Source organism: Leptidea sinapis, chromosome Z, assembly GCF_905404315.1.
Source record: "Leptidea sinapis chromosome Z, ilLepSina1.1, whole genome shotgun sequence".
Lineage (NCBI taxonomy): Eukaryota > Metazoa > Arthropoda > Insecta > Lepidoptera > Pieridae > Leptidea > Leptidea sinapis.
Genome location: NC_066312.1, coordinates 30,984,182 through 30,996,437, shown reverse-complemented (window position 1 = coordinate 30,996,437; position 12,256 = coordinate 30,984,182). Strand labels below are relative to the sequence as shown.

The following is a 12,256-nucleotide window of genomic DNA, read 5'->3' as shown; positions in this document are numbered from 1 at the left end:
CGTAGAATGTTACACTAGTTATATAGGGCATGGCTTTTGCTTAGCTATTTGTATTATGGTTTTAGTTAGATAAAAAGTAGTAAAAGTCATTTCTTATCAATGAAAGTTTTCTTTCACAGCTATGTTACACTAGTTATAGGGTTTGGTTTTTATTTGGCGATTTGTATTCTGGTTTCAATTAGCTAAAAAAGCGGTAAAATGGAACAGAAACATGCGGGTAGATAAAAAGTAGTTAAAGTGAAATGACTTTTTTAATGAGTGTTCTCTTTCACAGCAATGAAGAATGTTACACTAGTTGTAGCGCTTGGCTTGGGTTTGGCGATTTGTATTGTGGTTTCACTGTGATAAAATAGCGGTAAAATGGGGTGAACAGAAACACGCGAGTAGATAAAAATAATAAAAGTCATTTATTTTCAATTAAAGTTCGGAGTTATTAAATTCAATTTAGTTTAAAAGCTGAAAAAACTTTATTAAAATTTTGACTTTCTGATCAACGATGTTTACCTACCAATCCACTAGATATATTAAGTTTCTGTATCCCACCTTTTTAAGCTACTATTCTTGAAGTACTTTGCCAGTAGTAGCTTGTAGTTAGAGACATCCTTTACCTTAATAAGAAACGCATTACCTGTTTGCTGAAGTTGTTTTCAATGTAGCCGTAGATTAAAAAAAAATCAAAGTCATTTAACGTGTAATAGTGTGACCGTTACGAAAGTTTAAAGCACAGAATAAAAATATGAAGAAGAAGATACAAAAAAGGTTACATGATGGTGACGAATGCATTCACGGCCGTCCCCAATATTCATTCATCTCTTACTTGAGATAAAAATCGTGACTATCGTTGACTTTTCTGTCCCAATAAACTTATCAACAATAACTCAACTTATCCGTACACGTTGTCTGCCAATGGGACGACGTATAGCTTACCAGCGATAGAACTTTGTATGGAAATTGCAATCCACGCGTCCCAATGTAACACGATAAGAATGTCTTATAGTAATTTATCTATCTCTATCTGTATATACTATATTGGGAACGGCCGTTTGTCCCATAAAAACCAATATTATAATCTTGATTAAACATGTCAACGGTCATGCTAAGACACTTTCTACGCCTCGTCAATAGAAAAAATAAACTAAAATAAAGAGAAAACCGGTTTGCACTTGCAATTACAGCAGTAAAAATACTGGCTTTCGACTAGTATTCTGCCCTTCGTATGGCATAAAGATTTTGTGACATTATTACTAATTTTAAGTTCAGTAGCCATAATAAGTAAAATTTCTACAAGTAGTGACTTAACTCGGCCATCGGACAGAAAAAAAATTGGTACGTATGAAAGAAGGCCACGCCCCCCTCCTACCCGCGGCGTCAGCGAGCGTACCTATTCATTCAAATGTAAATCGGTGCCTGTATTATGTCATGTTATTTACATGAAATCAGTTGTACGCATTTGGTCTTCTCATGCCACAACAAAACTTTATTACTTACCTTCCGAAGACCTGTTTGACATGATTTCTGCCGCCTAATTCTACTCTCGCACTACGCGCCACCAATTGGGATATCATCCCCACCATCTGATGTGCGGCGTTCGTTCACAGTGCGGTTTCCAACGAAATTCCTTCAAAGTACAACTAAGTTGTGGAATGATATTCCTTAAGCGGTGTTTTCGGAACGATACGACATGGGTTCCTTCAAAAATAGCGCGTGCACCTTCCTTAAAGACCAACAACGCTCGTGTCATTCCTCTGGTGTTGGAAGAGATTGTGGGCGGCGGTGATCCATTAACACCAGGTGTTCCGTATGTTCGTTTGTCGTACGTAACGTAGTGTAACTCATTTTCAAATGAACATCACTCTTATATATATAGAGATTAGACGTCGAGACACAGCTGTATATATTTTGCAGTAGAACAAAGTAGTTGACCAAGTTGAGAATGATTCAGACGAGGCCAATTTACATTATTTTCTCTATTAACTCGGCTTATGTTTGACTTGAGTTACACGTTGTGTTATAGTAGTTATATTCAAAATAAAGGTGCGCGATGCGTCGTACGGGTCCTCGGAGTCAGATGGCGACGAGAATCCCGGAGACAAATGGGGAGTGGCTCGTCTCCTCTACGCAGGACTGGCCATCCTGGCTGTGGGGCTCGTGGTCTACTTTGTTGGCACAGGAGACAAGGTGAGCATTAACTATAATATACAGCACCCACGACTTTGTCAGAGTATTGCATTTGTCAATAAATTCTAATGCCATCAAAACATATCTTCTAAAAAAGTCTTGCAGCTCATTCCTTCTGCCGTAAAAAGATGTATGATCCATGTTCTACCAAGTCTGTCAATTTATTAGGCCCTACTTAAGAATCCTTCTGTCTTATAAGTTATTACGTAATTAACTTACCTTATATCATCTTACAGTTATTTCTGCAGCTGGTGTATCTAGAATACATAACTGAAGTTGCGAAATATTTTAGGTTTTTCTTGATTTATACAATAATTCTATTCTAAATTTGAAGCTTCTATGTCTGTAAGAAGTGTCTTAGAGTTTTGACCACAGACATAGATCCAAGTAGATAACGCAAATCCCTCCGTCTGTATGAAAACCAAGCGTGCCCTTTTTTGTACCTACTGTGACGTCGTTAAAAATGCCAGTCGATGCACTGGCCTAAAGTTTAGCCACTCAACTCATCGTTAGTTGACATTTTCAGTACATCAATAGTCGGTATTGCTTATTACTAAAATCGGCAATGTATTATAAATCATAATAAAAAATAAAATAAAAGCGTCAACGTAAGAGCATTGCTCCTCTTTTTGGCCCGCGAAGTACATACACTCGCGGCATCTATTTGGATCCATGTCTGTTGTTCTGACGATCGGTCAGCCAGTCAGTGAGTGACAAAATTAAGAAACTTTGACGAGTTATAATTTTCAAACTACTAGTTCAAATTTAATAGAATTTAAAATATACCGTGTTTATTGCGCAGTGATAATCGTCTCGAGTCTGAGATCTCTGCGCGAATCGCCATAGCGAGAAATCACATGACCTGAAACTCCACACAAAACTCGCTGCCTACAGGGCCATAACCTTACCATTGTTGCTCTATGCCTCGGAGACCTGGTGTCTTTACAAGGGAGATATCAGACGTCTTGATACCTTCCACATGAAGTGTTTTCGGGCGATTCTTCGGGTGAAATGGCAGGATGGTGTGCCAAACTCGGAGGTTCTACGTCGAGCTAAGCTCGCTAGAATAGAGTGTATGCTAATGAAAGGCCAACTACGCTGCTGTGGACACCTTGTACGCATGGAGTCTTCCAGATTACCAAAAAAGGTATTTTACTCTGAGCTTAGCTCAGGTAAACGAACACCTGGAGGATAGTTTCTGCGTTACAGGGATGTCTTAAACCGCCACTTGACTGCAATTGGCATGTCTAGTGAGTCATGGGAGGAGCTTGCAACGCAGAGGTCGGAGTGGCGAACTGCTGTCAACACAGGTACAGAAAACTTTGAGCGTTTCCGTCTTGAAGACCTTGACGCCAAACGCCTGATCCGAAAAGCTTGACCCAAGCCCTCCTACAACTATACTCGCTATTCAAGTGGGTCTCTTTACTGCGCTTCTTGCAATAGGACCTTCAAAACAAAATTTGGTTTTGCGAGTCATGCTCGCGCTCATGCAAGAGCCCAGGCGAAAACGAGCTAAGGGTGTCGCCGTCGACGGATACGTCTGGGAGGACATCATCGTCATCATTATTATCCATTACGAAGCCTGAATTGCCGCTTTTTTTTCTAGACTTTGCGGCACTACCTTGCCCCCAGATAAAGCATACACTTAATTGTCACAATATATCAGCTTTCACCGTTACAGAAAGTAGCGTAGGCAAAAAATCAGACAGTATAAATACAACCACGCATTATTCAAGAAATTTCTTGCCTCGCCCGGCCACTTTGTTAAAAGAATTACCATCTGCAGTTTTCCCGAACCGATACGACTTAGGGACCTTCAAAATTAGAACTCCCACCTTAAGGGCCGGCAACGCATCTCGTGATCCCTGCTGTTGCGAATTCCATGGGCGGCTGCTTCACCACTTTTTATGTGTGCCTGTTGCCCGTTTGGTTCTTCTTCGTAAGTTTCCACCTAGTCTCACCCTTTTTTGTATCTTAAATTCGCTAACTACTGTTTCCAACCTAACTTTTGCCGTGCTACCGGTGTATATTTTATTTATCAAATTTATATATTTACTGCGGACCCCTTGTTCATATAATGAATCACAAATATATTTATGTTTGATCGAGTTAAAGGCTTTACTTTTATAGACGAAACCTATATAGTGTGATTGATTGGACTCATTACATTTTCAATGACTTATCTGATTACCAGTTCATTTATTTTATTACCAGTTATTACGAAAGCCTACCTGTCGGCGAGATTGAGACTTGTCTAATATTGTCATTATTCTTGTTAGCATCTCACAAAGCTTTTCATCCTCTTGTCTCTTGTCACACAATATCAAATTTGGTTCAGAACCTCCCCCCCCCCCCCCCTCCTCCTTCCTCAAAGTGTGACGTTATTTATGGATGGTCCTTATTATGGAAAAAAATCGAATTCGATGGCGGATTGAGTAAATTCTACGCAGCCAAAGTCGAGGGCTGGCGAAGCTATTAATAATATTTATTTTCACCCACCTGCTATTTTAATCTGCTAAGAAATTATTGGAATTGAGCAGGCTATATTCTGTAAATTTGATCCTGTAGAAGGAGCACCACCTGGGAGTTGAACAAAGCATACCAAGACTGACAGTTGATGTGTCAATCGCACGATTAGCTAAGTTTATTACGAGTGCTCGGACAGAACCCGAGAGAAATATAACAAACTATTTGTATTGTTTCAGGGTTTCAAGACTCCAGCTCTAAGGCTAGTGGGTCCGTCGCTCATCATAGCTGGTCTGGCCTGCTGTTTGCTTCGTATTATGTTCTGTGTATGCGCCAAGCCATGCTGCAAACGGCGAGCCAATCACAAGGAGAACAGAAGGTAACTTGATATAAAGCGTGGTGACACAATTGCCAAGTCAAATATTAAGATAGACCCTTAAGATATATATTGGATTACATAATTGTTTTTTATTAGATATTAAGTAACAGGTATATAACCACATAACGTCAAGCAACATAATAATATAGTTATTGTCATTTAACATATACCAGGCCTGTCACACTCCCCGTGTAGGTATCGCCATTCAGTAGGGACTCACGAGCGATCTTATTTCACAGATCCGACAGATATTTTAAAAATGGACAAACTTATATAGAGTAAAACATATTAAAGGTCACTGCGATCCAAATTTAAATTTTTAAGCGTCCTCAACACGCTCATACACTAATTTAATTTAAAGTGATTATTATTGTAATGAAATTTTGCTTTGACTATATTGTAGTTTTCCAACGCGTAGGTACATTACTATCTGCAACTAATGTAGGTAGTAGTATAAAAGTAGGTAAGTACAGTTTTAGGTAAAGAAGATAACCCTAATGTCGTAGAAGAGGTAAGAGTCACGCGATAGAAAGAGAGGCAACTAGTAGGTGAATAAAAATGTAATTTGGCAGCGCTCTGCGATCTGAATTACACCTTATTGTATGACTGCAAGAGTCCTTATTTCTTTAAATGATTTTGCGGAGTGAGACTTTCGTACTAGTACTATTACATATTCTTTGCCTATAAGTACTATAATCTTAGAATCATAACATTTTATGTTTTGATTGTATACTTTTCGGCTTTTAGTAGGTGATGTATAAATAAATTTGTTATTTTAAAGTGATCTGTCTCACCTCATTTGTACCAAATTTTATGAACGATGCTGGATTGTTCCGGGATCGTTGCAGGATGACGGTTTGTTCAACTCTCTGGTTGTGGGGACATTAGGATGGTTGGCTTAGTTGCTAAGAGTGCTGGGGCGTTTCCCGAGAGGTGCGAGTTTTTATACCCTTTCATTTAATACCATGATATGATGTGGATATCAAACGCCAAGCAATTATTACGGGAAGTATTTCGCCCTGAATACCGATTCCACGTGCCTACGGGGGTTCTAGAGAACGTGGGCGGTGGTGATCACTTAACATCAAGTGACCCGTACGTTCGTTTGATCTCTTCTCAGCTGCTCCTTTTTTAACGTCAGTTGAAGTAATGGCTAACGGTCTCGTCAAAATATTAAGCTATAAATTCATGATCGGATTTGGTACGACTGAACCATCGGACGCGGAACATATTCGACGGTATATCGCATTGTCTATTGCTCAAAATTATTATTATTACCGTCCGGACCGTATTGAATAAGACGGTGGACCGATTGGTGCAGGTCGTCCACACACGCCCACCGGACCGTCCGATGGTCCGGTCGTATCCAATCCGTGCATGTGTTTAGGCTGGTGCAGCATGTGTGTGGTGTTCCAGACTGTCAGGTGGTGTGGAAGGCGAAGAGATGCCGTTAGCGGGGTGCAGGGCGGGGCGGTCTGGCCCCGCACAGTGCTCGCCCGCGCGACGCCTCGACGCGTCTTCCTGCGACGTGTCGAGCCTTTCAAGTGGGGAAGAGGACGAGCGTCTGCGGAGGTACCGCACTGCGAACGCGCTACCGATAAAACCGCAGCCGCAGGCATCGCCACAACCACAACCGCAACCGCACACTGTTGTTGTACAGCAAGTAAGTGTTTTAAGGCAAATAAAAAAAATATTAGATCTGGGACAATTATTATCATCCTTTTGTTAAAATACGTCTGTAACTTCAACGCTCTAAACACATAAGTCTAGCCTCCCATTGGACTCTCTGTTACTAATTATAGCTATTCACCGAAAATATTAATTTGTTTAGCCTAAGCTGCACCCTCTTAAATAAGACTGACCATATCTACTTGATTTATTTACATTGAATGTATAAATTTGCCAATATGATATAATCTATCACTTCCGAAATTATAATAATAAGTTCTTCAGGTATAGAAGGACAAACAGAATTAAGAAACAGTAAAATAAGTTAGAAAAAAAATATAGAGACCCTAGAGATTTATATATAGATGTATAGTTCTTCTGACACAATGTAATATCTAACATGAAATTAGGCATATTAGACATAATCTGTATATTCTTAATACAACAGTTGAATTCAATTATTTTTTTCCCACTTTCAGGCTAATCCTCAAAGTCGACCTCACCCGTCTGCATCAGCTCTTCACACGGCAAACTCTGCAAGACGGCCGCCGCCCCGAAACGTCTCTTTTGCTGGCGATCCCGACGGTGAACTAGTTCTAAGTCCAGCACAACTCCGATCCTAGTCGAACTCTTTCTTACTCGCGATCGACGGGAGAATACAACACAAGTTATCACACTTAGGCTGCATTTAGTGCTCGACCGACGGACGGTCAGCGCTGACGTCGGTCAAGCGTAGCTACAACAATGAAAACATAGCTGATGAATTGCTACGCGCGTACAGCTACGTCGCACATACGGAAATCTTCGGTCGAGCTCGTCGGTCCGCTGCAGCTGACGCGCTATGGCGATAAATTTATACGTTCCGTGTGACGCTGACCGAGCAGCCGATCGTACGTGCATTAGCAACATCGTAATCAAAAATTCTTGTTCTAGCATGTTTGAATATATTGTATAATTTTCTCCTTCATTATGACGCTCTATAATAATTGAGTAAACATGATATTGTCTTCTCCGTCTTTTCCGCACGCACATATTAAAGAGGTTAAATTGGATTCATTTTTCTTCACAATTGTACACACTCAATAAATTTTTCTGTTATCGTGTACGGGGACACGCTAAGCTCGACCGACGTCAGCGCTCACCGTCGGTCGAGCACTAAATGCAGCCTTATATCTTTATTATATCCTTATTATCACTGAAGCAATAACGAAGCTTACATATTTAATCTGCGATTTATTTTTAACGCGTTTCAAGTCGATTATCAATTGACAGTTTTGATGAAAACCATGAGAACTTACAATTTTCCTTTAGCTTCCAATTAAAAACGTTCAGTAGTCGAAAAGACCAAAGAAAAGACTTATCACAGTAGACGTTTCGATCGTGCTTTTACAAATATTTGCGTATAAGGCTGTGAATTTTGTATTTTATATTAAATAAAGCAATTTCATAATCATCATAATCAAACAGACTATCAGTTTGAGACATTTGACATTGCGATTGATAGCGCTTGTGGAAACATGTTTTCAATTTACGTAAGTTCAATGAAAAGCAAAACTGTCAATTTGATAACAACCATGAGCCTTTACTTAATGAGACATTAACAAAAAGTAATGATGTTTCAATTTAATTCACGTTTGATATTAATAAGGTTTATTTATTTAAACATAAGGTTTATTTCTATACACAACATAGTCATGGCTAGACTGACCCATGCAACAGGGGGTAATCACAACACGACATACGAGTATTATATACATAATACCTCTTTTTTTTAATTCAGGATGATCCTTTATTTGCATTTCAATATGGCAACCATAATTCTATGCCCATATAGTACAGATATCGCTGATCTATAACATTCGTAATTGATACCATCAAAAAAGATCTGGTAATTTCAACAAAGGTGATAATAATTAATAACAAAGGTTAAATAATATTTGCTAATTCTGTTTATATCAAGATACACTCTCTAATATCAAGAGCGGCTAATATTAACAAAGGTAATAATAATTAATAACAAGTGTTAAATAGCATTTGCTAATTCTATTATTATTAAGATGCACTCTCTAATATCAAGATCTGCTAATATCAACAAAGTTAATAATATAATAACAAGTGTTAAATAATATTTGCTTATTCTGTTAATTTCAAGATACAGTGAGATTGAAAGGAAGATATGTTTTATGGAACTCACGACAACTACAATGTATTATAATTTTAATCTTTTATAAGTTATATCAGCTGTTACTGAAATGGAATCAGTAATTGAAATACCAATCTCGGTTCGACGATTAATAAATACTATAGAAATATCGTGTGGAATATTGCATTATAAAAAGTATTCCATTAACTACTCGTGGAAACCGCTATTTTATAAAGTGCACTGTAATATAACTGTTAAATAAATAGCAATGAATGTATAATGTAAACCTATATGTTAAATCTGCCTATACTAGTTGCGAATTTATATTTAAATAATATATAATTCATAAAATAGATTTAAACAGACAATAATGATTGTTAACTGATGTGTAAAGTGTTATGTCGTATGTGAGTTGATTTTATTTTAATTATACTATCCAAGTAATACAATGTTCAAGCGATGAGGTTCTTTTTAACAATATTTTATTTTATAACGTATATTTATAATGTTATGAATATATTGAGAGTAAAATCTAATTTGTGTTAATAATACAGGATGTGCCCAGGACCACCTGCCCGTCGTCATAGTATGCCATGCATACTCTATGGAGTAAGTCAAAGTCAAAATTCTTCATTTACAGTAGGTCAAACGTAACCTGCATCGAAGAATCTTTAACATTGTGAAACCCTGCTGAAACTATCTTGACAATTACTGTTTCGCCTCTACACGATGCACTCAGATAAAATATATTCATAACATTTTAAATAATTATTTAGTTCCGTTAAGTAACGCCTAATTTAAAATAAATTATTATAAATTATATATATAGTTAATATGCTATGATAAAATATTTCATAGTTTTAAGGCACACCACTAAAACATTTTCAAGCGCGGGAGTCGCGACCGGCCACAAAAAACTACTATCGTTAGCCTTTGAGTAGTCATTTCTGTGCTCTCTTATCCCGGTTTGAAGCTGTAGATTCTTTCCAATCACATGAGCATAAGACAGTCCATCTCATGATGACATAAGCTTTTCTAATGTGGCTTTTAGCTTGTGTCTTAAGGCATTCTCATTAAAAAAACAAATTTGGGATTGAGATTAGGATAACCCTAATTCCAACTCTGATTTTCAGTAGGTAACCAAATCGACCTGTCGACAGCAGCAAGGTTCCTTCCTCCTTTTAGGTCTTAAAAATACTAGATAAAAAGAAAAAGAAATGAGTGTTAGTTAGTTTTTTTTAATTTTTTTTTATTAATAATAGAACATATATTGAGTTTTTTTTAATTTAAGATTTCTTTCTGATTATTATTATTCGTTGTATTCTTCTGAACCCTTTTGTTTTTCTGGTAATAACGTCATGGTGAGTTTTATTTTTAACAACTCACTCACTCATATATCTCGAAAGAGGTAGGCACATTTATACGGTAATGCGCTACATCAGGAAGATAGTAATTTCGGAATATAATATACCCTTTTAAATATTATTAAATGTATATAATACTAGTTCTTGCTGTAAGCATTACTGAGTTGGCAGGTAGGAGTATTTATTGTTTTCTCGGTAATGAAGTTTGAAAATGAAATTATTTATTTAATTTATTTATTATTACTTTTACAATGTAAAAAAGAAGTTATAGTGGCATATCTACAATGGTTGCACATATGGTATCTCGGTGTTTTTTGTAGATATTGATACGTTCTATACAGTAGGACATTATTTGTTCTCTCATCAATACTTTCCGCAGCGCACGCGATAACAGATTTTTATGACAATTTTTTTTATTCACACCTTGGGTTATATTATTGCATTTTTAGTAGCGATCCCTATTTTTTTTTTATTGTGATACAGCCTATGTCACTCAGTGAAGATGCAGCTTTCTAATCGGAAAAAAAAACATTACAAACATACAAATAAAAACACAAACGTTCCTGTTTATAATATTGTTAGTTTACATATTATTACGTACTATATTATAATATTCCTTTTCTGTTCCATTTTGGAAAAATATGTCGATTGGTTGAATACTTAATGCGATAATTTAAATTATCAGTTACTATTTATGTAGAATTCGTTTGTTCCATAACCTAAAAACCGGTATTGAGTATTTGTAGCAAATGGGATGTGCCTTATGAATGCCATTGCAAGGTGGTGAAAAGATGAAAGTGCTAACATTTATTTTTTATTTTGCTTCGTCAATATTTCTTGTATGAGTAATTTTGGTTTTAATATCCTATCCTATCTACATTGTTGACTACTTCGAAGGCTGATGGTAGGAGATGTAAAGACAGAACTCAATAAAAAAGATTTACAAACTATTGAAAATTCTATTGAGAATATTATTATTAGCACTGTGAAATAACTACACTTCAAGTAGGCCTAAGAAATCATCGTGTTTTACACAAAAGTGTACGTAAAATCGCCTTAATTTAAACCTTGTTCGTCCATGTTTAAAACATAATTTTAGTTAACGTGTTCAAAATTATCTTAGCGCTTGAACTGCGTAATAACACCAAAGTGAATATAGTTAGCAAATGCATAGAATTTGATGTATAGTGATACTGTCAGACAGTTATGTTAATATTTAAGTGAATACGATACATTGATGTGTTAATTGTGCATTGTATATTATGGCACATAATAAATAAGTAATGTATGGTTTATAAATATATTATATATTTTAGAAATATTTGCACCTTTCGTAGTCGAATGTAGGTATGTCTGCAGATCAACTACCTTAGAATTATAATAAAAACTCCAAAAATAGGCGGGAGTTTAAAGAGATAGGTTATATACTATAATGTTCATATTTTGATTAATTTTGTCAATTATAACATTGTAAACAAAAAACGTATATAGTTATTTTGTATTATTTATATTTATAAGAATCGTCAATTACCTACTTATGTTATTTTTGGTAGGATTTAATGTTTATGTTTGAATATGTTAGCATTTTGTGGCATTGCGTAAATAATGTTATTATATTATTATTAAAACATGGATTGAGTAAAGTTCACTTCGGGTTACTAATATTTAAATGACTGTCATCGAAATTTCGGTACGATATTATTGACAGAGAACTCATACATCGCGTGGTGGCGCTAAAGTCGCGTTTGAACTATGAACGCAAGGAGACTGACCGATGTAGTAATTTGCCCCTTGCCATAGACTGTGGTCTATGGCAAGAGGTCGTCAATAATGTCACTACGACAGAAAAAATAGCATTTTATATTTTAAATAATATTAATCTTAATGTAAATTTATATTCGTTATTACCTATATATTTTAGGAATTGCAATGTAGTTATCGTAATATTTATTTGAATAATATTATTAATTTACTTATATATTTTCTATATAAGTACCTACAGTATATTCACTAAAATAGCTATAAGTAAAATATGAGCTTTATTTAGAGTTACATTTG

General features: G+C 36.2%; 1 protein-coding gene across 1 annotated transcript in view; it reads left to right on the top strand.

The window, feature by feature from the left end:
* LOC126979118 (uncharacterized) overlaps positions 1 to 10,721 on the top strand; it is a 55,083-nt gene extending 44,362 nt beyond the window's left edge. The window contains exons 6-9 of the mRNA XM_050828330.1: positions 2,035 to 2,178; positions 4,884 to 5,023; positions 6,440 to 6,686; positions 7,171 to 10,721. Coding sequence (XP_050684287.1) covers positions 2,035 to 2,178; positions 4,884 to 5,023; positions 6,440 to 6,686; positions 7,171 to 7,314 — 675 coding nt within the window. The 3' untranslated portion in view covers positions 7,315 to 10,721. The remainder of the gene's footprint in view (positions 1 to 2,034; positions 2,179 to 4,883; positions 5,024 to 6,439; positions 6,687 to 7,170) is intronic.
* Positions 10,722 to 12,256: the final 1,535 nt, after the last annotated feature.